Here is a 26,026-nt window from a genome sequence, read left to right on the forward strand (position 1 = left end):
GATGGCTGTAAATATTTCTCACAGAAACTAGAGGTCAGACTCTTAGAATGATGCCTCAACAAAGTCCAAACCAATTTTCACTCTAGAAGAACAGCATGAGAAATATGCAAATGAATATTTACAGGCAACAAACTCCAAAGGTTCTGGCTATACTCTTGATGCCTCAAACCCTCTCCTGATATACCAGACTTATAAATTTGTATGTTGTGGTAACATATGTCTGACCACAGAATAAACTAAATGAATGAGCAGTGGCTAAGGAAATACACTCCCGTATGCCATCGAGGGTAATGAAAACGATAATAATTGATTGCCTAATGATAAATTTAAAGATTTTAATTTGATATAACAGAGGAAACAAAGTTACTGAGATATTATTTTAGAGACACTTTACCTAAATGGAATCTAAAACCTCCACAGTGGGTGATGATGGACATCCTGATACGGAACCCCTAAGGGAATGATTTTATTTTATGCTTACAGCAATCACAGGCTGTGCAGAAAAAGTATTCTACCCACAAGACAAACCTTTCTGAGATATCTATCAGCAGTTCACAAGCCAGGCTATATGTCAGAACCCTCTGGAAAGATTTAGGGAGTGTTGGGTAGGGCAAGATGCTTGACTTCCATTCCCAGAGACTGCCACAGTGGATCTGGGAAAGGACCAGGAACCTGATTTCCTCAGGTGATTCTTATCTGCAGACAGGTTTAGGAATACTGGTTTGTGAGGTCTGCATTACGACCTATCTCTAGAGACCTGGTTTGCATTTACACCTCCCAGCTCCTCACCTGACTTCTTATATCCACCAAAGGGCAACTCCACTGGGCTGACATTATAGTTGTTAATGAAGCACGTTCCAGCCTGAAGCTCAGCTACCACTCTATGAGCCCGTTGGATGTCCCTATGAAGAAAAAAAGAATGTGTGCATTATTCAAAGTTTCTTAGTCTACTATTTTAACAGGAAAAGTTACACTGCCAGTTCTAGGGTTCTCAAATCTTACTAAATTCTCATTTCTTCAAAATGTTGTAAAATCTTTGATCATCCAGGCAAAACAGACATGGATTGGATTTTATAGTCCCAAGCACAAGGCATCTTTAAAATAAGTAACAGCAACAAGGGTGCCCAAAATTCAATAGGGGAAAAACAGTCTTTTCAACAAATGGTGCTGAAACAAGTGGATATCTACATGCAAAAAATAACGGTGGAGCCCTTTCTTACACTATACACAAAAATTAACTTAAACGCATCACAGACCTAAAACTGTCAGACTGAGAACTATAAAACTCTTTGAAGAAAACAGAGGAATAAATCTTCATGACTGTGGGTCAGGGAAAGATTTCTTAGATTATGACACCAAAAGTAACTGACAAAAAAAACCAGAATTGGAATTGGTCAAAATTTAAAATTTTGTGCTACAAATAAGACTATCAAGAAAGTGAAAAGAAAACCCACAGAAATGCAAATAAAAACCACAATGAGATACTACTTCACACCCACAAGGATGGCTAAAATCAGAAGGACAGACAATAACAAGGGCCAGTGAGGATGTGGAAAAATTAGAACCTTCATACATCGTTGGGAGGAATGTAAAATGGCGCTGCCAATTTGGAAGAGTTTAGCAGTTCCTCAGAAAGTTAAACATAAAGTTACCATGTTACCCAGCAATTCACTACTAGATATACACCCAACAGAAATGAAAATATATGTCCACACAAAGGCCTGTACACATGTGTTCACAGCATGATTATTTGTAACAGCCAAAAAGTGAAAACCACCCAAATGCCTGTAACAGATGAATGGATGGACAAAAAGTGGTCCATATCCATACCACGGAATATTATTTGGGAATAAAGTATTGATAAATGCCACAACACAAATGAACCTTGAAAACATTACGCTAAGTGAAAGAACCCAGTCACAAAAGAATACATACTGTATGATACCATTTATATAAAATATTCAGAATGGGCAAATCCATGGAGAAAGAAAGTAGTTTAGTGCATGCCAAGGGCTGGGGGTGGGGAGTGGGAATGAAAAGCAACTGTTAAGGGGCACAAGGTTTCTTCTTGAGATGAAAGTGTCCTAAACATAGACTATGGTGATGGTTGCACAATTCCATGAATAAACTAAAAAATACTGAATTGTACACTTTAAGTGGGTGAATTGTACAGTATGTGCATTGTCCCAGTAAAGCTGGTAAGAAAAAAAGAATAGCACATTGGAGTTACCCGCCTTTGTAACTGGACTTTGTCTGTATGAGGGTGGCAAAGTAAGAGCACTTAACCTGCTCAGTCCCCAAATCAAAAGAGCAGCTCCTCAATCTTTTCTTCAAAGCTCAAAGGGAAGCAATTACATCAGGTCCTCAAGTGAGACTTGGGCTTTCTTCCCAAGTTCCTGACCACAAAGTTATTAAAAAAAAAAAAAAAAAATTGGAACTTTATGTATCACCAAAGAAACAGCATAATTCCAAGTGTAAAGCAGCTTTAGCAAACTGCCTTCTACTGCCAAAGACAAATCAAAGTTTGTATAAAACCAAGCAATCTGCGATTGGTTTCAAAGAAATTGCACTCCCAAAGCATTTTCACAAAAAGTGAAAACAACATTTGGGTGGTTTTCACCTTTTGGCTGTTATGAATAATCATGCTGTGAACACATGTGTACAGGCCTTTGTGTGGACATATATTTTCATTTCTGTTGGGTGTGTATCTAGTAGTGAATTGCTGGGTAACATGGTAACTTTATGTTTAACTTTTTGAGGAACTGCTGAACCCTTCCAAATTGGCAGCGCCATTTTACATTACAGTAGAGGGTAAGTTTATGCACAAAGATATTGATCACATTACTGTAATATTTAAAACTGGAAACAACATCCTAAATATGCAACCATAGAAGAAATGGCTACATAAGTTATAATGCATTCCAATTAGGAACTACTATAATGCCATTAAAAATTAGTTTTTGAAGAATACTGCACACAATTTATATACTTACAGGTTTCTAAATTCCTTGTCATGTGTGTTTTCAAAAGACATCTAACCCAATGCTTTACACAGATCAGAATCTTAAGTGTTTATTAAACAAGCTCAATTTAAAACTCAATAGCAGGTTCTCTGGCCATTTACAGCAAACTACAAAATGCTGCTTTCATATCTTCTGACTTAACCTGAAGCAAATAGAAAGTGCTGATGGCTCCTATGAGGGCAAACTAAAGTAAGAGAATAACATCAATTACATATCTAAGCAGATACTGCAGCCCCCGCTCCTTCAAAACTGCTCTCAGTGTCCCACTCCATATACCTGGTAAAGACGCCAGCTGCTAGTCCAAAAGTGGTATCATTGGCTCTTTCTAGAACCTCAGCTTCAGTGTCAAATGATAAAATGGACATAACAGGCCCAAAGATCTCTTCTTTCACACAGGTCATGTCATCTCTGCAATTAGCTGCAAACATTAAAATAAAACCTCCTGAGTAGCTGGGACCACAGTGTGCACCACTACCCCCAGCTAATCTTTTGAAGATGGGGTTTCACTGTGTTGCCCAGTCTGTCCTCAAACTCCTGGGCTCAAGCGATCCTCCTGCCTCAGCCTCCCAAAGTGCTGGGATTACAGGAGTGATCCATTGCACCTGGCCCCAATATTTTTAATTTAACAATGTATTGTAAGCTTTTCCTATTTATTAAATATTCATGTAATAACTGCAACCTAATTCATGGAATGGACATTAGGTTTTCAGCTTTTAAATATCAGCGGTTCTTTTTAGGGGGGGTTAAAGGTTATACACTGTATCAAATATGAAGTTGTTAAAAACTGACACCACTATCAACCTTAGGGGCAAAAACCAGCTTAATTTATCTTCAAATAAGATGTAAGGAATTATACAACATGGTTCAACCTATATATAATTGTTTAAAGCCTACAAAACTACGAACATTTTTGTAGGGGATACTAACACACACTATAAAATGATAGCGAAAAGCATAGAATGATAAAACAACATTGAGAATAGTAGTTATCTCTGAAGTAGGAGGGAAGTAGATGGGTGGGAGTAGGGAGACTACATACACCTTGATTGTCAAAACTAGATTTTTAAGATTGAATGGAGGTACTAAAAATTATTAAATTATGTAATTTCTAAAAAGATTAGTATATTATCTGACAAACTGGTTTTATTTTCTTGATGACCGATACAGTTTGGATGCTTTTCCCCTCCGAATCTCATGCTGAAGTATGATCCCCACTGTTGGGAGGTGGGGCTTAGTGGGAGGTGTTTGGGTCACAGGGGCAAATCCCTCATGAACGGCTTGATGTCCTTCCCATGGTAATGAGTGCATTCTCGCTCTGTGAGTTCACACACAGCTGGCTGTTTAAAAGTGCCTGGTGCCTCTCTTGCTCTTTCTCTCACCATGTGACTTGTCTGCTCCCCTTTCACCTTCCAGCATGACTGAAAGCTTCCTGAGACCTCACCAGGAGCAGATGATGGTGCCATGCTTCCTGCACAGTCTGCAGAACCATGAGCCAAATAAACATCTCTTCTACTTACCCAGTCTTAGATATTCCTTCATAGCAATGCAAAATGTCTAACACAATGATCTACGGGTCACATGAAAAACATTCTTTATTTTCTCAAGGAATTAAATTTATTACTTCATTTTTTTAAATCAAATAGGCACTTTCACATTTTGAGCTCCTTGCTTCCAGAACAATAGTTGTGGTCCTGGATAAACTAATACATATGGGTGCCCTAAAAGAGGGGCACACAGAAGGCTTCGAAGATAATGGAGTAGTTCTACTTCTTAAACTTGGGTAATAGGACCACATAATTTGCCAGCCTTTGCTTTATACCATGTACATATTTTATAAATATTCATCTCTGTCTATTCAGTATTTAATTCAAATCCTCTACAAGCAAACAAAAAGAGGACATACTTAATACACAAGGTCTCATGTAATATCCATCCTTTAATTTGGGATCTTCAGGTACATATATATCTCCACCACATAACACTTTAGCACCCTGCCGAAAAGGAAAAAAATATTTTGCATTACAAATACAACCCCAAAATGCATTCCTGAAATGTTAATTGTATCCCAAACAAACTCGTACTTAGTCTTCCCAGTGCAGGTACAAAGCAGAACACAGCCAGGGATGCTAATAGTCAAATGAATATTAACATGAAAAGGGCACAAAGCAAGTGATTTAGGAGCAGTATAATCTTCCCCAACCCCACCCTACTGCCAATTATTTCTTACCTGCTCCTTTGCCACTTTAACAAACCCAAGGACTCGCTCCAGGTGTGGTCGGTTGATGAGTGGACCCATCCTTGTATCTTCCAGAAGGGGATCTCCAATTTTAATCCTTTGGGTCTGTTTTACCACTTCCTCCGTAAATTTATCAAGAATTTCTTTCTGCACAAATACTCTTGTGCCATTACAGCAAACCTAAAGGACAAACACAAGACATTAATTTCTATGTGTGTAAGGAGAAAAAAGGGAAAAGGAAAAAGGAACACAATCTAAAAACTTTAAACTGAAAAGAGACACTATACATTTTTTTAAAGGATATTTCCATTTCTAAAAATTGTCTCCATACTGAATAAGAAGGATCACACACGTAATTGTGGACATGCCACTCCACAAGCAAAATCTGCCCTTTGAGGTAAAAGTTAGTTCTTATTTTGCTTGTTTAAATTTTGTTAAGGCCATTACTAGATACATATAACCCACAGCACCTCTCCTACTTCCTTGTATCAGGGCTCAACCTGGCTGTATATTTTAAGAATGGAAGGGAACTGAAAAGTAAAACTATATCAAGAATTGTGGTCTTAAATCTAATTGTTAAAAAAATTTGTCTCTGAAATCACTAATAATCACTATTTAGACCCTCCTATAGAAAGGAACATAAACACTGTTCAAATGCTATAAGAACACAGAACAGAAAAGTCCAAAAACAGATCCAAGTGCTCATGGAAATCTAGTCTATGATAAAGGCGAAAGCTAAACCATTAGGACAGAGATGGACTAAATAAATGGTGCTAGAACAAATCATCAGTAATGTGGAAAACATAAAATAAGATACACATCTTACATCATACATAAAAATAAACTCCAAACGTATCAGGAATCAAAATATAAAATAAGAAATCAGGGCGCAGTGGCCCACACCAGCACTTTGGGAGGACAAGGTGGGCGGATTACTTGAGCTCAGGAGTCCAAAATCAGCTGGGACAACATGGCGAAACCCCATCTCTACAAAAAGTACAAAAATTAGTCGGGTGTGGTGACATGCACCTGTAGTCCCAGCTACTTGGGAGGCTAAGGTGGCAGGGTCACTTGAGCCTAAGAGGTCAAGAATATATACAGTGAACCATGACTGCGTCACTGCACTCCAGCCTGGATGAGAGAGCAAGACTTTAAAAAAAAAAAAAGAGAGAGAGAGAGAGAGAGACAATACTGGTAATTCCTCTAAAACCTAGGTGTAGAAAAAGGTTTTCTATTATCCAAGATCTACACATAGTTAAAGAAAAAACACTGATAAATTTGACTACAGAAAAACAAAACTTTTATGCATGGTAAATACCTTAAACTAAGCCAAGACCATTAAAACATTGGAATAAAATTATTTGCAACATTTATCTCAGATAAAAGGCTATTATCACTAATTTTAAAAAACTCTTAAAAATTAATGGAAAATCATATCTCATAGTATAACACACCAAAAATATGAATTTTATTATATGTGAATTTTGAAAAAGATGTTCAATGTCATTCATAATCATAAAAACTGAAATTAGGTTGGGCATGGTGGCTCAGGCCTATAATCCCAGCACCTTAGGAAGCTGAGGCAGGTGGATCACTAGAGGTCAGTAGTTCAAGACCAGCCTGGCCAACATGGCAAGACCTCATCTCTACTAAAAATACAAAAAAAGTGGCTGGGTGTGGTGGTGCACACCTGTAGTCCCAGCTACTTGGGAGGCTAAATTGGGAGAGCTACTTGAACGTGGGAGATGGAGGTTGCAGTGAGCCGAGATCGTCCCACTGCACTGCAGCCTGGGAGACAGAGCGAGACTCTTCCTCAAAAATAATAAACAAATAAACAAACAAACAAACAAACAAACTGAAATTAAAACTATACTGAAATACCACTTCTCATCTATCTGATAAAAATTTAAAATTGTGACTATCTATGCTGTTAAGAAAGGCTATTAGGAAATAGGTACTCATGTATCATTAGTAAGAATGTTCCTTTTGCTGCCTGACAGCTGCCATCATGGATCACATGCACACTTCTGGGAAGGGCCTGTCCCAGTCGGCTTTGCCCTATCACCGCAGCGTCCCCACTTGGCTGAAGCTGACATCTGACAACATGAAGGAGCAGACTTAAAAACTGGCCAAGAAGGGTCTGACTCCTTCACAAATCAGTGGGATCCTGAGAGATTCACATGGTGCTGCATAAGTAAGCTTCTTGAGAGGAAGAGAAAGGATAAGGATGCTAATTTCCATCTGATTATGATAGAAAACCAGATTCACTGTTTGGCTCCATATTATAAGACCAAGTGAGTCCTCTCTCCCAACTGGAAATATGAATCATCTACAGCCTCTGCCCTGGTTACATAAATTTGTCTATGTACTTGAGCAATAAAATAATTGCTTAACTAAAAAAAAAAAAAAAGAATGCAACATTTCCTTTTAGAGAGGGATTTGGCAATATCTTATAAAATTACATATGCAGTCAACATCACTAATCATTAGGGAAATGCAAATCAAAAGTACAATGAGATACCACTCCATACCCATTAGGACGACTGTTATCAAAAACAAAGCAAGCAAGAAAATAAGAAAATAACATGTGTTGGCAAGGATACAGAGAAATTGGAACCTTTGTGCATTGCTTATAGAGATGTAAAATGGTGCTGCCATTATAGAGCACAGTACAGTGGTTCCTCAAAAATGTAAACACTGAATTATCATATGATCCACTTATTTCACTTCTGGGTATACATGCAAAAGAACGGAAAGCAGACACTTCTACTATAGATATCTGTATATCAATGTTCACAGCAACATTTTCACAATAGCCAAAAGGTAGAAACAACCTAAGTGTCCACAAATAAAAAAATGGATAAACGAAATGTGGTATGTATGTGTGTGCATATGTGTGTGTGTGTGCTGTGTGTGTATACATACATACAATGGAATATTATTTAGCCTTAAAAAGGAAAGAAATTTTGACACATGCTACAACATGGATGAACCTGAAGATATTACACTAAGTGAAATGAGCCAGACGTGAAATAATAAATATTATATGATTCTACTTATAAGAGGTACCTAGAATAGTCAAATTCATAGAGACAGGAATTAGACTAGTGGTTACCAGAGGCTGAGGGGAAAGAGAAACAGAGTTATTATTTAATGGGGTACACAGTTTTCAATGTGGGGTGATGAAAAAGTTCTACAGATTAATAATGATGATAGTTGTACACAATGTAAATGTATTAAATGTCTCTGAACTCTACACTTAAAAATGGTTCAAAAAGGCCAGGAGTGGTGGCTCACGCCTGTAGCCCTAGCAGTTTGGGAGGCTGAGGCAGGAGAATTGCTTGAGCTCAGAAGTTCAAGACCAGCGTGGGCAACATGGCAAAATCTCATCTCTACAAAAAATACAAAAATGAGCCAGGCGTGGTGCCACATGCCTACAATCCCAGCTACCCAGGAGGCTGAAGTGGAAATATCACTTGGGTTTGGGAGGTCGAGGCTGCAGTGAGCTGGGATGATGTCATTGTACTCCAGCTTGAGCAAGAGTAAGACCCTGTCTCCAAAAAATAAAAAAATAAAAAAAATACACACACACGGTTAAATTGGTAAATTTTATGTTATGCTTTACCATACACACAAAAAAATCATCACAATATATAAGGAACTCACACTATTCAATTGCAAAAAAAAGAAAAAAGAAAAACCTCTGATTACAAATGGGCAAAAGACCTGGATAGAAATATTTCCAGAAACATACAAATGGCCAAGAAGTTTATGAAAAGATCCTCCACATCACTAATCATCAGGAAAATGAAAATCAAAATCACAATGAGGTATCACCTCACATCTGTTAGCATGGTTATTATCAAAAAGATAAAAGGTAACAAGTGTTGGTGAGGATGTGGAGAAAAGGGAATCTTGGTATACTGCTGGTGAGAATATAAATTAGTATAGGCTGCTCTGCCTATGGAGTAGCCATTCTTTATTCCTTTACTTTCTTAATAAACTTACTTTCACTTTACTCTATGGACTTGCCCTGAATTCTTTCTTGCACGAGATCCAAGAACCCTCTCTTGGGGTCTGATCAGGGCCCCTTTCCAGTAACACCTTTCTGGCAAACCATGGAAGGGACAATACTGAGGAGACCCTCGCAACCCAAAAGAAATAGACTGCAGCACGACTGGCCAACTTTGGATATCACCTGTTGTTGGAACTCAGAGTTATAAGCGACCCTCACCCTGACACTTTCTGACTGAGCTCTTCTCTACCCTGAATACAAGAGACCCTAATAATTAGGCAGGAATATCATCGCCCCTATTCAGCATGAAGAAGTTTACAGAAGATGGATCTTTGTCCCTCTGCAACCCATAGGATTAAGGGTTCTTTAATAAAAGGGAAGGGGGAAATGTCAGAGGTGTTTGAACGAGAGCAACTTCATCTTAAGTAGGGGCTGGGTAAAATAAGGCTGAGACCTACTGGGCTGCATTCCCAGGAGGTTAGACATTCAAAGTCACAGGATAAGATAGGAGGTGAGCACAAGATACAGGTCATAAAAGCCGGGCGCGGTGGCTCAAGCCTGTAATCCCAGCACTTTGGGAGGCTGAGACGGGTGGATCACGAGGTCAGGAGATCGAGACCATCCTGGCTAACGGTGAAACCCCGTCTCTACTAAAAAATACAAAAAACTAGCCGAGCGACGAGGCGGGCGCCTGTAGTCCCAGCTACTCGGGAGGCTGAGACAGGAGAATGGCGTGAACCCGGGAGGCGGAGCTTGAAGTGAGCTGAGATCCGGCCACTGCACTCCAGCCTGGGCAGCAGAGCAAGACTCGGTCTCAAAAAAAAAAAAAAATAAGATACAGGTCATAAAGACCTTACTGATAAAACAGGCTGGGGTAAAGAAGCCAGCTAAGACCCACCAAAACCAAGATGGCGATGAGAGTGACCACTGGTAGTCCTTGCTGCTAATTATACGCTAATTATAATGCATCAACATGCTAAAAGACACACCCATCAGCACCATGACAGTTTACAAACGCCATAGCAATGTCATTTTACCCTATATGGTCTAAAACGGGGAGGCATGAATAACCCATAACCCACCCCTTATTTAGCATATGATCAAGAAATAACCACAAAAAGGGGCAACCAGTAGCCCTTGGGGCAGCTCTGCCTACGGAGTAACCATTCTTTAGTCCTTTCAAAAAAAAAAAAATGTAAGTAGTATAGCCATGAAGGAAAACAGGATAGAGGCTCCTTAAAAAATTAAAACTTCGCTGGGCACAGTGGCTCACGCCGGCAATCCCAGCACTTTGGAGGCCGAGGTGGGCAAAACACTCGAGATCAGGAGTTTGAGACCAGCCTGGCCAACATGGAGAAACCCTGTCTCTACTAAAAATACAAAATTAGTCAGGCGTGGTGGTGCATGCCTGTAATCCCAGCTACTCAGGAGGCTGAGGCAGGAAAATCACTTGAACCCAGGAGGCAGAAGTTGCAGTGAGCTGAGATCGCGCCATTGTACTCCAGCCTGGGTGACTAAGGTGAGACTCCAAATCAAAAAAAAAAAAAAATCAAAAATAGAACCATCCTATGATTCAGCAATTCCTCTTGTGGGTATATACCAAAGAAAATGAAATCAGTACCTTAAAGACATATCTGCACTCACATGCTCAGTGCAGCATTATTCACAATAACCAAGATAAGGAAATAACCCCATTGACAGATGAACGGATAAATTGTGATACCTACTTAAAATCACGCCAGGTATGGTGGCTCATGCAGGGCGCGATGGCTCATGTCTGTAATCCCAGCACTTTGGAAGGCCGAGGCAGGTGGATCGCCTGAGCTCAGGAGTTCAAGACCAGCCTGGCCAACATGGTGAAACCCTGTCTCTACTAAAAATACAAAAAAATTAACCGGGTGTGGTAGGGCATGCTTCTAGTCCCAGTTACTTGGGAGGGTGAGGCAGAAGAATCGCTTGAGCTCCAGGGGTGAAGGTTGCAGTGAGCCGAGATTGCGTCACTGCACTCCAACTTGGGCTACAGAGTGAGACTCCATCTCAAAAAAATAATAATAATAAAATAAAATCACATTACATCACAATTATTTTTAGCATTCTCTCTATATTTGTACAAAGAATATATACATAGTACAGACTATGTAGAATATTCTATATATTTATTCTACATATGCCATACTATATGTATTCTTTGTGTGTGTGTATATATTCATCCACACACACATAGCAAAGAAAGCAAAGTACAAAAGAGTACCTCTAATGTGCTACCTTTTGTGTGTGAAAGAAGAGTAAGAAATATACAAGTACCTATTCATTTGTGCAAAAAGAAACACAGGAAGAAAAATCAGAAACAAATCAGACTAGCTACCCAAAGGAGACGGATAAGACTGGGTGGGAAGGAGGTACTGGAAACAGAGCAGACAGGATGGGGAGAAGTAACACTTCTAAGTGTCTGTTTTTGTAAAATTCTGATGTTTATTTATTTATTTATTTATTTATTTGAGATGGAGTCTTGCTCTGTCGCCCAGGCTGGAGTACAGTGGCGTGATCTCCACTCACTGCAAGCTCTGCCTCCCGGGTTCACGCCATTCTCCTGCCTCAGCCTCCCGTGTAGCTGGGACTACAGGCGCCCGCCACCGTGCACGGCTGATTTTTTTGTGTGTTTTTGGTAGAGACGGGGTTTCACCATGTTAGCCAGAATGGTCTTGATCTCCGGACCTCGTGATCCGCCCGTCTCGGTCCCCCAAAGTGCTGGGATTACAGGCGTGAGCCACCGCGCCCGGCCATGTTTAGAACCATGTTTGTGTTTCGTCTAATGAAAATAAAATTTTAAAATCGGCAAGGATGGGGAAAATAAAACCCAAATGAATACAACCACAAACAAATGAATCTGTTATTTTAAATGAATATCATAACCACACTGAAGGAGGAGGAAGGAAGGGTAGAACTGACCCAAGTAACTTTCGAATATAGTATTTTGACTATACCCTCCAGCTAAATATGAAAAGAACTGTAAAAAAATTCTGAGCTCTAATTACAAGGTTTATTTTCCACAGACGTATGGATTTACAAATCTGAAACTACTATTATTAGAATACGACGTGTATTCTATGATGAGCAATTACATAAACATATTGTGGATAATGGGAGTCCAATTTCTTACTGTCAGAGAAGAAATACAAATACGGAAAGGGAGAAGGCAGAAATGAACCCTGTGATATTCGACTGTAATTAAAAGTGGATGAACTTATTTTTATGTAGATAGACAGATACAGAAATAGATATGTGCATAGACATATATACAAATATGTATTTCCCAGCACTGGACTCTGAGAGGGCCTAGAAGCAATGATACCGCACTAGCAATAAGCACACCTGGCACTGAGATCTTGGTTTCTAAATACCATTCACCACTAAACGGAACCAGCACTTTTGGTCAGTACTGCCATCTTCCAGTAATTCACCAAAATGAAAAACACAGGGAAAGAGAAAAAGTACCCAATACATGTTCTCTAGGCCTTTTAGAAAACGTGGAGTTGTTCCTTGGGCCACATGCATGCAAATCTATAAGAAAGGCAATATTGTAGACATCAAGGGATGGGTACTATTCAAAAAGGAATGCCCCACAAGCATGACCAGGGCAAAACTGGAAGAGTCTACAATGTTACCCATGTTGCTGGCATTGTTGTAAACAAATTAAGGGCAAAATTCTTGCCAAGATAATTAATATGCACATTGAGCACATGAAGCACTCTAAGACCCAAGATAGCTTCTGAAATGCATGAAAGAAGATGATCAGAAAAAGAAGGAAGCCAAAGAGAAAGGTACCTAGGTTCAGCTGAAGCACCAGCCTACTCCACCAGGGAAGCACACTTGGTGTGAGAACCAACGGGAAGGAGCCTGAGCTGCTGGAACCTATTCCCTATGAACTCACGGCATGATAGGTGTGAAAAAACAAAAGACTTCTGGACTGCAAAATTGTTTCTCTTTATTGAGTAGAGAAGTGTGGTGTCCTCTCCCCCCAAAAAAATATTTAAAGCACATTTTAATTGTGTCCTAACTCATTGTGTAATTTCTTTACTGTTCAGACTTAGCGTGTTTCTTGCTGAAAGATGTGAGGTGGCTTATTGTGCAACAAATTACTTAACTGGTTACAAAACAACCAGATATTATTTATGAAATACTTGTACTGGTTTGAAGGTAGTCCTTCTAAATAATCATAAAATAATTTACAAAAAATAAAAAAACAGGCCAAGCATGGTGGCACATGCCTGCAATCCCAGCACTTTGGGAGGCCAAGGCACGTAGATCACTCGAGCCCAGGAGTTCAAGATCAGCCTGGCCAACACAGTGAAACCCTGTCTCTACAAAAAACACAAAAATTAGCTGAATGTGGTGGCACGCTACACCAGAGACTGAGGTGGGAGGATTGCTCGACCTGGGGGGGGCCAAAACTTGCAGTGAGCCAAGAAGGCACCACTGCACTCCAGCTTGGGCAATAGAGCAGGACTGTCTCAAAAATTAATAATAAACAGATAAACAATAATGGAACCAGGGCTCCTTCAGAGAAATGGCTGATTCCAGAGTGCAGCCAGGGGGAAGTATAAGATGAGTCTGGAACACTTTGCTATGCCAGAAAGTAATGAAGTATTCAAAGAATAATGAGGACATATCCAAAGGTCACAGAAAGGGATGCCTACTAGCCATTTGCAATTATTTTAGCATCAAAATAAATAATGAGGCTGGGTACAGTAGCTCATGCCTGTAATCCCAGCACTTTGGGAGGCCAAGGTGGGCAGATCACCTGAGGTCAGGAGTTCAAGACCAAACTGGCCAATATGGCGAAACCCCGTCTCTACTAAAAATAAAAAAAAATCAGCTGGCTGAGGCCAGGCGTGGTGGCTCACACCTGTAATCCCAGCACTTTGGGAGGCTGAGGCAGGCAGATCACAAGGTCAAGAGATCCAGACCATCCTGGCTAATACGGTAAAACCTCGTCTCTACAAAAAACACAAAACATTAACCGGGCGTGGTGGCGGGTACCTGTAGTCTCAGCTACTCGGGAGGCTGAGTCAGGAGAATGGCATGAACCCAGGAGACAGAGCTTGCAGTGAGCCAAGATCACACCACTGTACTCCAGCCTGGGTGACACAGCGAGACTCTGTCTCAAAAAAAAAAAAAATTAACGGCTGTGGTGGCACACACCTGTAGCCCCAGCTATTTGGGAGGCTGAAACAGGAGAATCACTTGAACCCAGGCGGTGGAGGCTGTGGTGAGCCGAGATCGCACCACTGCACTCCAGCCTGGGTGACAGAGTGAGACTCTGTCTCAACAAAAAAATAAAATAAAGGCCGGGTACAGTGGCTTACGCTTGTAATCCCAGCACTTTGGGAGGCAAAAGCGGGTGGATCATGAGGTCAGGAGTTCAAGACCAGCCTGGCAAACACAATGAAACTCCGTCTCTATTAAAAATACAAAAATTAGCTGGGCGTGGTGGCAGGCGCCTATAATCCCAGCTACTCAGGAGGCCGAGGCAGGAGAATCAGTTAAATCTGGGAGGCAGAGGTTGCAGTGAGCCGAGATCATGTCAGTGCACTACAGCCTGAGCAACAGAGCTAGACTCTGTCTCAAAAAACAAATAAATAAAAATAAAAATGATAAATAAAAATGATAGCACTGGATTATAACCTATAGAATGAAATAAGAATCCATGGGTCCACACTGATATAAATAAATGAAGGGAAAACAAACAGGGGTAAAGGGCAAGTTCTTTCTTACAGTAGAAGGTGAACAAATATAGAAGAAATGATGGAATTGGAAAATCACCATTTGCAACCACCATAATAAAAACTGTTTTCAGCAAGGATCGTCAGTGGTGACAGAAGTATTTACTACATGAAAGTTTGATGAGGACCAGGATAGTCTCAAAATACCTCCTACAAGTTCTTATTAACCACAAAGTAAAAAACAGTAACTTTACAGTGAAGATTTACCTTAAAGCAAGTGATCAAAGTTAAATCACCACTGAGTAGGATATGACATCATGTTTGTGGTATTTTTGCCAAAAATTCACAATATGAATCTAACAGGAAACATCAGACAGACCCAAACTAAGGAACATTCTACAAAACGAATGGCCTGTTCTCCCAAACTGTCAATGTCCTGAAAGACAAGAATAACTGAAGGACTGTTCTCAACTAAAGGAGATTAAAGACAACTAAAGGCAATGCATCATCCTTGACTGGATCATGGACCAGGAAAAAAAACAAACAAAACATTTTTGTTCTATTTTGCTATGAGGACATTAGTCAAACAAGTGGCAAAATTTGAATAAGGGCTGTAGATTGAGTAAGGGCTACAGATTCAGTAACGCAGTACTATATCAATGTTAGTTTTTTAATTTTACTAAGTGTACCGTGCTTATGTAAAAGAATGCACTTGTTTTTAGGAACTTTACATTTAGAGGTTAGGGGCCTTATGGCTACAATTTACTCTCAAGGTTCAGAAAAACTTAATATGCCTATGTATGTACAGGCAGATAAAGAAGAAGATACAGTAAATGTGTTAAAATGTTAATATTTGAGAAATCTGGTTCAAAGGTACATGGGAATTCTTTGTACTATTTGTGCAACTTTTCTGTAAGTCTGAAAGTATTGCAAAACAAAAAGCTTTAAAACATGCTGTTGGATGAGGGGGTGGAGATTCCTTTTACACCTCTTCCAGGGACAGGTACATACCTGGCCTTGGGTGAGGAAGTTGGCCATCAGTGCCCCCTTCACAGCATTGTTCATATCACAGTCTGAGAAGATGATGAGTGGAGATTTGCCTCCAAGTTCCAAGGTAACAGGTTTGATTCCTTTAGCTGACATCTCCATGATCTTACAGAACAAGAACAAGGTATTCAGAACTTTAACACAAATTATATTGCATGCTAGGTCAACTAGACCCTGAACCTACAAAATCAGCTTAAACTGTGTGTGACCTGTAGCCTTATTCTTGTTAATATCCTTTGCCTTTTGTCTATTAAAATATTCTATTCCAGAAAACTGAAGAGAATCCACAGAGTTGCACTGACATTGGAAGAGGGAGCTCATTTAAAAAATATTGTCCCAGCCTGGGCAACATAGCAAGACCCTATCTCTACAGAAAAATAAGAAACTTAGCCAGGCACAGTGGCACATGACTGTAGTCTCTGCTTCTTAGGAGGCTGAAGCAGGAGGACTGCCTGAGCCCAGGAGTTCAAGGCTGCAGTGAGCTGTGACTACACCACTATAATCCACCCTGGGCAACAGGGTGAGACCCTGTCTCAAAAAAATAAAAATAAAAAATACTGTCAATTCACAGGACTGTCATAGCCAGAAATTATTCTGTGTTATTGTTACTGTGTTTCAGGCTGACAGAGTTCAGAACACAAATTCATGTCAAAATAATGAATCTGAAATAGCCTGAGTAAAAATCCTTCCTTCTATACAAGAAATTAAGTCACCAAACAATACAGGTGGCAGCCCAGGCCCCTGTCCACTCAGACACATCCTCTCCTTAGGCTGGAGCTGTTCATTTCCACCCCAACCTGGCCTAACACAAATCACCCCATGTGTACTCCCTTTCCCCCTTCACACTTTTATAGGAAACTTCACACCCCTGCCTAATAAAATCTCCTTCCCATTCCCAGTTCAGGCTAGGTAAAATCAAAAGAGAAGCCTCCAAAATATACTCTGGGTAGGACCAACTTTGCCATATCCAAATGCCATGTGTGTTGACCAATACTGGTTTCATCCTCACCTTCATGCCAGTGGGCACGCTTCCAGTGAAGGAGACTTTGGCCACATCGTGATGCTGACACAGAAACTGGCCTGTGGCAGCCCCTCCCTGCACCACATTGAAGAGCCCAGGAGGCACACCAGCCTCAGTGTAGATTTCAGCCAGTAGCAATGCAGAAACAGGTGTAAAGGGAGAAGGTTTAAAGACCATGGCATTACCTGCATCAACCCAAGACACAAACATAAAAAGACTTTCTAAGACCAGTGATCCCCTGAAAACAGGACTAGAGGACAATTCAAGAACGATTCCAATTGTTTTCTCTTCCCCAACCAAATCCTAGACCAAAAATGTTATTAATAACCATATTAGTTTGTTTTCATGCTGTTGATAAAGACATACCTGAAACTGGGAACAGAAAGAGGCTGAATTGGACTTACAGTTCCACATGGCTGGGGAGGCCTCAGAATCATGGTGGGAGGTGAAAGTCACTTCTTACATTGGTGGCAGGAGAAAAATGAAGCAGCAGCAAAAGTGGAAACCCCTGATAAACCCATCAGATCTCGTGAGACTTATTCACTATCACGAGAATAGCATGGGAAAGACCAGCCCCCATGATTCAATTACCTCCCCCTGGGTCCCTCCCACAACACATGGGAATTCTGGGAGATACAATTCAAGTTGAGATTTAGATGGGGACACAGCCAAACCATATCAATAAGTAAACAAATCTTGCCCTTTTCATCTTGGTTTCTCTCATTAAACAGATCTCAAACCGTACAGTTGCTCAGTCTCATATTTGCATATCTAGGCCTTTTCATATATATTATCTCATTTAACACTTTCAACAGCAGTATGAAGTAGGTATCATTAGCTCCATTCTATAAAAGTTGACATTGAAGACCGGAAAGTTTCACTTGATGAAAGTCCCCAAAGCTAATGACTTAATGCTGGGCCTATTTTTCCTCTTTCACGGCTGTCTCTCAAAGAGAAACAGGCTAAAACAAGAACATGCAATGGCAACAGGACAAAAACTGCATTTCAATATAACTTCCTAATAGTAATGCTTTTTAACATTATAGTTTTTCTCTAAGATATAATTAGTCTTCTTTCCTCAAAGATTCTTCTCCTTAAATACTGTAAGAAAACTATTTTATGTTAATCAACCAGAGCTCCTCTTTGATAAGGAGCTTATCAAAGCCTTGCTTATCATTTCTCTTAAGACCCAAATGAAGAAAGGAGTTTATCTTCTGCTTCGTAAATGAAGTCAAACTCCTAAGTGCTAACTCCTACATTAAAATTCTTGTCCAGAAAGGAAAAGAATTTATAAGTAGCACAAATCTAATTCAATTTAATAAGAAAAAGTTAAATTTCTTCCTTTTCATATACAAAATTAAATAAATAAAACCTGGGAATATCTAGACATGATTGTGTACAACCTAAACTATAAGCTCCTTGAGGGGCAAGACAGGGCAGGAACAAGCCATGTCCTCTGAGGCTTTGAATATCCCAAAGCAGGCCCCTTCCGATTTAAAGTGTGTGTTTATAGAGAGGTGAAGGGTAGAGAACAGGGAAAGAATGAATGAGAGAATGAACAAATGGCTCTCAAATGCAGGGATAATTCGTTCTTACCACAGGCTAACGCTGGAGCCGACTTCCAAGAGGCGATCTGAAAGGGGTAGTTCCACGCTCCTATGCCCACACATACCCCAAGTGGTTCTCTTCTGGTATAACCAAAGGATCCGCCTGGGAGCTGGATGTGTTCACCTACGGGGAAAACAGGAGTCAAGCAGGATGCAGGTCTGTGTTCCCCAAGATTTCACCAACATCTGTACCAGTCTGACTTGTATTCTAGTCAACACAGCCTCCCCACTGCTCCCAATACACCAGGCTCAACCTGTCTCCATTCTTCTATTTGTTCCAGTCACTCTTCCACTGGCTCCACATATTCTCCCCACATAGAGAATCCTGCCTATCCTTCAAACACATGATCATCCTATTTGATTTAACAACGCTCTAAGAATTTACTGAGCCTTTATTAGATAGTTTAGATGAAACAAAATGGAAATGAGAGGAACACTCAACAACAGGGGAAGCATGTGAGCTCTCTGCAACCTTCCTAGGCCCTACCAACCATCCAACATCAATTGTCGAAAACTTTATACACTGTCAAAAAAAAGTTTGCTAAATAGATAAAACTGGTAAATATGACAAACTGATTCTTGTGAAAACTGGTTTTTCAGCAATTTGGTCTAAAGCTCAGGCATCATGCTAGGTGCTTTACATGCACTATGTCATTTAATCCTTAACCCAAGAAGGTAGGAATTATTATCTCCAGTTTAGATTAGGAAACATAAAGTAATTCCCAGGCCACCCAGGTAGAAACTGACAAACCCAAGACTTTCACCCAGTTCTGTCTTAATTCCAAAATCTTTGCCCTTCACCACTAGGCCCTGCTCTTCTGCCTCACTATCAGCTGGTCACAGACACCAGGTGAGGACTTACCAGCCATGGATGCAGCCAAACCTGCATAATACTCCAGGCACTGCCAGGAAGTGTCAATGTCCAAGCGGGCCTCAAAGATGGACTTGCCATTGTTGATGCATTCCACAGTGGCAATTTCATCCTCCCGTTCCTTTGGGTAAAGCAGGAGACTAGATTTAAGACATATTCCAATATGTCTTGATGTAATTAATGCTTAAATAGAATACATTGCTCAATTTTTAAAACTAAAAATAGTTTTCACTTTAAATGAAAAGAAATGGCAGTGTTACATTTAGAAGAGAGATAAAAGCTTATAGCTGAACAGCAGCAGCCCTGTTCTTCCCTCGTGAATTAATTGACAAAGATTCAAGACCACAACTTTGTATCAAGATCAGTCAGTAAAACAAGGGCAAGACCGGGCAGGAATGAACCAATGCCCTCTGCGGCTCTGAAAGTCGCAGGGCAGGCCCATTCTGATTCGAAGTGTATATTTACTGAAGAGGTGAGGGGTAGAAAATGGAGAGAAAATGGATGGCTCATAAATGGAGGAACAATTCATTTTGGAAAATGAAAGTAATATGTATATGTACATAAATATCTATGTATGTTTGCTCATATATGGTAAGAGAAAACAGTTCTTAGGGAAATTATACAAAATATTCTAACACACAATTGCATTTAAGAGGTTGTAATATGCATCACCTTAATTCACCCAAAGAATTGCGGCATATTCTCTTCTAATACTTTCTAATACTTAGCATTCAATCAATAGTATTTTCAAATACTGTTTCTAGTTCTGGGCTCCACAACTTACTAAGGATAAAGATATTCAACAGATGGTCCACGGATGAGCTTAAAGGTTTAGGAAATTAGACCTAAAAAAGAACGCTAAATAATGCCTTTCTTTGGTCTAAAGATGATAAAAGAATTGAATATGTAAGAAATAGGCAGCTGCTATTATGGGTCTAATTTAAAATAAATAATAGGGTGAATATCGGAACATACATAAAAGATGAATCAAGCAACTGACAAGAAGGAACATTCTCTTTATAAAACTGATAAGCAGTAAGGCTGGCCAGAAGCAAAATGGAGTGCAACAGAAACTAACTCAACCATCTAACCACAGTACAAAGCTCAGAAAAGATGAGAGTAGGAATATGAAAACCAACATGAAATACAAGAAAGGACAGTTGGATAGTGAGATTTGGACATGCTGTATTTCTATAAAGACCAGAGGTATAAAGTGCTTTGACTCATTCATTCTACATTCATTACTAGGGAAAAGAGTATCAGTCCTGTCTATCCCTTTAACAGCTTACTTCTAAAAGGGCAAGTTAGTACATTTTAAATAAATATTGGAATTATTGAATAGACATGTTCCTTCAGAAAGGATAATGTGTTTATAATCAAACTTGGTCTAAATTAAACTCTCTTTTAAACCAACAATTTACCTTCTCCCTTCCTGATTCTATACTCAACAAAGCAATCTTTTGACAATTAACTTGTTTCCCAGTATGCTGACACTAGAAAGAGTTACCCTAGGAGGACAACACACATCAATTCTTACACCAAGCATAAATTATTCCCCACTCTTAAGTTTCTTGAGTGTAATTAACAAGAAAGCTTTCCAAAGGTATAATCAACCATAGTAGCTTAAATTTTGTTTCTTGAATTCAAGAGGAAACTAGGCCCTAGAGAGGCTAGTGCATTGATTGGTTGAATAAAGTGATGAATCAGTACAAAACATTTCAAATACAGGGAAGAGATATTACACTGGCAATAGTGAAACACAGTTCTGCTTACACTTCAGTGTAAGAATGAACAAAAAGGAAGTAGTATGTGATTCTATCGCTGCTAAGTCCTGGAACATTTACCAAGAGAATAGAAACTTACTCTTGAGATTTTTTTCTCTTTTAAAATAATGGATAGGCAAGCAGTTTTGGTGACGTTTTGGGGTTTCAACTCTCAGAGAAAATTCAGTTTACTAGATGGCCTTGGGAAATTTTTTCTGTGTTATTCTATTATTCTCCATCCTTACCAAAAAAAAAAAGTTATCTACTAAAGAGCAGTAGGAGATCTTCTGATATAATATGTAAGGATCATCAAAGATGTCTCTGACAAAAATTTCTGCCAGCTACTATTGCAAGAACAACCATAAGATAAAATTGTTCACCATAACAACATACTGCTACAAGTATTTCTTAGGAAATACGTGTGTTGTTCCCAACCCTGTTCCTCTTCTATATCACCCTGCTTTACAGTATGAACTTGACCAGGTGTCCACTGGAATAAAAGATTAGAAGCCAAGGGTAGGTCCCTCACTTCTCCCTTTCACTTCGAACCCCTCAGCAGGCCTTAATGTCTAGCTTTGAAGCCCAACAGACTAGCTCTTATACTTACTAGTTATATGACCTAACACAAGCTATTTAACCTTTCTGAGCATTTTCTCATTTCTCAAATAGGTAAAATAGCTATATACATCCCAAGATGCTTTTGATAATACAATTATGTACAAAAATCACCTTGCCCAGAACGAAAAAACTGGAGGAAGGGAGAGATAAACTACAGTACAGCCCGCTAAATGCTAAACACGTAAGCACAAGACGCAAGAAAAACAAAGGAATAGCAGCAAACTCAGCGTCACGGCACTGCAAAAGCATGAGGTGTGAGAGTATACGCATGGTAAAGGAAGAAGGACCAGTAGTGCAGGAGAGCTGGGTCTTACAGTGTGTGAAGAGAAAAGACAAGGCTGAAGAAACAGGGCCTGAGGGCCATGTTAAGGAGGGGGACCATGTCCAGTTTTACCCAGGGATGTACCATGATCAAATGTGCATCTGTAGGAGGAACACTCTGGTGGCGCTGTACAAGACAAACCAACCTGGGCCAGGACTGGAGGCAAGCACATAACCTACATATACACTCTCTTCTCTATTTAGATAGCTTTGTCATCATTTTAAGTAACATTCTCCTTCTCCTTTTAATCCAAATGATAGCTACTTCACAAGGGGTCTCCAACTGAAAAATGACTGGGTCTCACAGACAAGATCTGTACAATCTGGTAAAAGTACCAAAGGATCCAAAGTAAAAATGAGAAGATATGGGAAAAAATGTTCATTTCCACTAGAAATCAATGAGCTTCCAGCCAAAATGGAGTAACAGGGACCAGATTCACTCTCCCACTTTAAACAACTAAAAACACCAGACAAAATACATGAACCATTTTCAGACATCAGACATTAGGCAACTTAAGGCAGTGGTCCCTGGAGGAGGGAACCAATGAGATGAGCCCTACAATTGCTGCAGCCTTCTGCCTAGAGAAAGTTTTCAGGCCACAGAGCAGGGAGGAGGAAGCTAAGCGGCGCCCAGCAGGCACAGGAGTTGAGAAGACAGGTTGGGAGTTTAGGGAACATTGAGTGGCTACAGTTCTTCAAGGCTGAGTATGGAAGGGAAAAGAGCTGCACAGATGGAGAACCCCAGAAATCTGCAGATTCCCCTTTGAGTACCAGTGTGAGAAAACTACCCAAGACTGGGAAAGGGACTACCAAGAAGAAAAGGTTTAAAAAAAAAAGCCCCAGAACTCACACAGGGCCAGGTATAGTTCATGTTCTGACCAGCCACAGTGAGAAAACCTCCTTAACACCCAGATGACAGGGTTAAGCAGTCAGAAGGGTATTGAATAACAGGGCAAAATTTGCTGATCTAAAAGCAAGTCTTCCAAGGATCAAACTGATTCCAAGTAACTTCACTGTACCCCAGAACAAAGCTCAAGAATATTTTTTAAAGTACAAGACTGTCCAGCACCCAGCAATATAATATGCACTAGTGATTCACTAGAAATCATATGTCTAGTGATCAAAAACTACCAGGCGTGCAAAAAGCAGAAAACCACAACATTTAACCAGGAAGCGAAACTAACCAATAAAAACACATTCAGAAATAACACAACAGAACTAGTAGACAAGAACATTAAGTTATGACAGCTATACTCCGTATGTTCAAGAAGGCACAGAAAAACATAAGCATGTTAAGGAGAGCCATAGAACACATATATAAAAGACTTAAATCAATCTAGAGATGAAAAATACACTGGATGAGATTAACAGCAGATAAAACACTATACAAGACCAATGAACTTGAGTCACAACAATAGAAATTACCTGAAAACAAAACAGGCACACACAGGGGGTGGGAGGGAAGGCTCAGGAGGAGGAAAAAACCCATAAACACACCAAAAAACTGGAAAAGGAACTGAGCATCAGTGACGTGGGATAGCTTCAGGCAGCCCAATATATTTGTAATTGGAGGCCCTGAAGGAGAAGAGATGGAAGAGGGGGCAGAAAAAAAAAAATCTAAAGAAATGATGGCCAAATTTTTTTTCCAAATGAAACATATTTACAGATCCAAGAAGCTTAATAAACCTCAGGGAAAATACATAAGAAGAAAATTGTACCAAAAGACATCATAATCAAATTGCTTAAAACCAGTGATAAGAAGAAGAATTTTAAAACAGCCAGGGGTAGGAGGAGTACATTACAAAGATACAAAAATAAAAACGACAGTAAATTTCTCTTCTGAAACAATACAAATCAGAAGACAGTGGAGCAACATCTTTAAAGTACTGAAAGAAAAAACTACCTACAATTCATTCAAAAATTAATGCAAAAAAAAAAAGACTCTTTTAGACATACAGAATCTGAAAGAGTACCAACAGACCTGCACTATAAGAAATGCTAGGCTGGCGGGGCGCAGTGGCTCACACCTGTAATCCCAGCACTTTGGGAAGCCAAGGTGGGCGGATCACTGGAGGTCAGCAGTTCGAGACCAGCCTGGCCAACACGGTGAAACCCCGTCTCTACTAAAAATACAAAAATTAGCCAGGCATGGTGGCACGCATCTGTAATCCCAGCTACTCAGGAGGCTGAGGCAGGAGAATCACTTGAACCCGGGAGGCAGAGGTTGCAACGAGCTGAGATCATGCCACTGCACTCCAGCCTGGGTGACAGAGAGAGACTCCGTCTCAAAAAAAAAAAAGAGAGAGAGGGCACAGTGGCGCACACCTATAGTCCCAGCACTTTGGGAAGCTGAGGCAGGAGGATGACTTGTGCCCAGGAGATCAAGACCATCCCAGGCAACATGAATAAACCCACTCTCTACAAAAAATATAAAAATTAGCCAAGTGTGGTGACATCTGTCTGTAGTCCCAGCTCCTCAGGCCACTGAGGTGGGAGGATCGTTTGAGCCCAGACGGTCAAGGCTACAGTGAGCTATGATTCCACCACTGTGCTTCAGCTGATGAGACAGAGCGAGACCTTGTCTCAAAAAAACCAAACAAAACAGAAAAGAAATGCTGAAGAAATTCCTTCTAGCAGAAGAAAAAATGATAGCAGACAGGTATCTGGGCCTACACAAAGGACTGATGAGCATCAGAAATGGTAACTATGTGGACAAATGTAAAATATTTTACCTTATTCTTAAAATATTTTTAAAAATAATTGTTTACAGCAATAATTTTTTTAAAATTCCAGCCTGGGAAACATGGCGTAACCCTATGTCTACAAAAAATAGAAACGAAAATTTGCCAGGTATGGTGGTGCACACCTACAGGAGGCTGAGGCAAGAGAATCCCCTGAGCCCAGGAAGTTGAGGCTGCAGTGAGCCATGATTGTGCCACTGCACTCCAGCCTGGGTGATAGAGCGAGACCCTGTCAAAAAAGAAAAGAGCAAAGAACTGTAGATCTTGATTAACTAGAAAAATCACTTAAAAGAAAACTGAGGGCTAATATGATTGTAGGTGCGGTCACAGAGTGGGATCTATTCAGTTATGGAACAAACTGGGGTGAAGGCAGGTCCAGAGCATGATCATCAGACAAGAGCTTTAAAGAAAGGTATGTTTTTGATTAATAAAACACCACACAGGTACCAAAAGAAATGCAAAGGGGAGGGTAAAGTAAAAAGAAATGAAAATGAGTATCAGACAACAGATTTCAGAGCAAAAAATATTATTAGATATTACCCAGGATCAATAAAAGTCATTTCTTAACAATAAAGGAGCCAATTCTTAACAGTCCTACAATACTGCTCATTCACAGGAAAAAAAAATGGACAAATGAAAATAATAAATTATCTGCTTTGAGTTATCTTTGGTTTATTGAATTAAAAATAATTTTTTAATAACAGGAAAATACTTCATTGGGAGAAAATTCTATATGAATATTTTGGTATTTCTTCATGGTCAGGGCTTTCCGAGCAAAGGACACTGACAAGTTGATTGAACAGCAAAGGCTTTGAAAGGCAGAGACAGTATCTCCCTAAAGATAGAGAAATCTGGAGAATTTTCGAATTGTAAACCTCTTTACTTCCTGTTCCTGGAAACATCTGCTTATACTCCAGGATAAAAAACTTAGCGATACCCTCCCTCTCAACCCTAGAGATTTGCTTAATAAGTAATCTCAATCTCTCTCACTCTCTCCCCAGAGAAGAGGACGGGCAGATGTGCCAGTAGCCTCTATTTAA

The 26,026-nt window shown here is 39.9% G+C and overlaps 1 protein-coding gene across 3 annotated transcripts in view; it reads right to left on the reverse strand.

The window, feature by feature from the left end:
* ALDH9A1 (aldehyde dehydrogenase 9 family, member A1) overlaps nt 1-26,026 on the reverse strand; it is a 43,594-nt gene that overhangs the window by 1,990 nt on the left and 15,578 nt on the right. For all 3 annotated transcript variants that reach the window (XM_011933366.1, XM_011933368.1, XM_011933367.1), the window contains exons 3-10: nt 19,535-19,664; nt 18,662-18,796; nt 17,054-17,250; nt 16,009-16,149; nt 5,251-5,439; nt 4,927-5,014; nt 3,300-3,441; nt 790-902 (exon numbers count right to left, since the gene is read on the reverse strand). In XM_011933366.1, the coding sequence (XP_011788756.1) occupies nt 790-902; nt 3,300-3,441; nt 4,927-5,014; nt 5,251-5,439; nt 16,009-16,149; nt 17,054-17,250; nt 18,662-18,796; nt 19,535-19,664 (1,135 nt within the window). The remainder of the gene's footprint in view (nt 1-789; nt 903-3,299; nt 3,442-4,926; nt 5,015-5,250; nt 5,440-16,008; nt 16,150-17,053; nt 17,251-18,661; nt 18,797-19,534; nt 19,665-26,026) is intronic.

Source organism: Colobus angolensis, unplaced genomic scaffold (genome assembly GCF_000951035.1).
Source record: "Colobus angolensis palliatus isolate OR3802 unplaced genomic scaffold, Cang.pa_1.0 Scaffold126, whole genome shotgun sequence".
In the NCBI taxonomy this organism is placed as follows: domain Eukaryota; kingdom Metazoa; phylum Chordata; class Mammalia; order Primates; family Cercopithecidae; genus Colobus; species Colobus angolensis.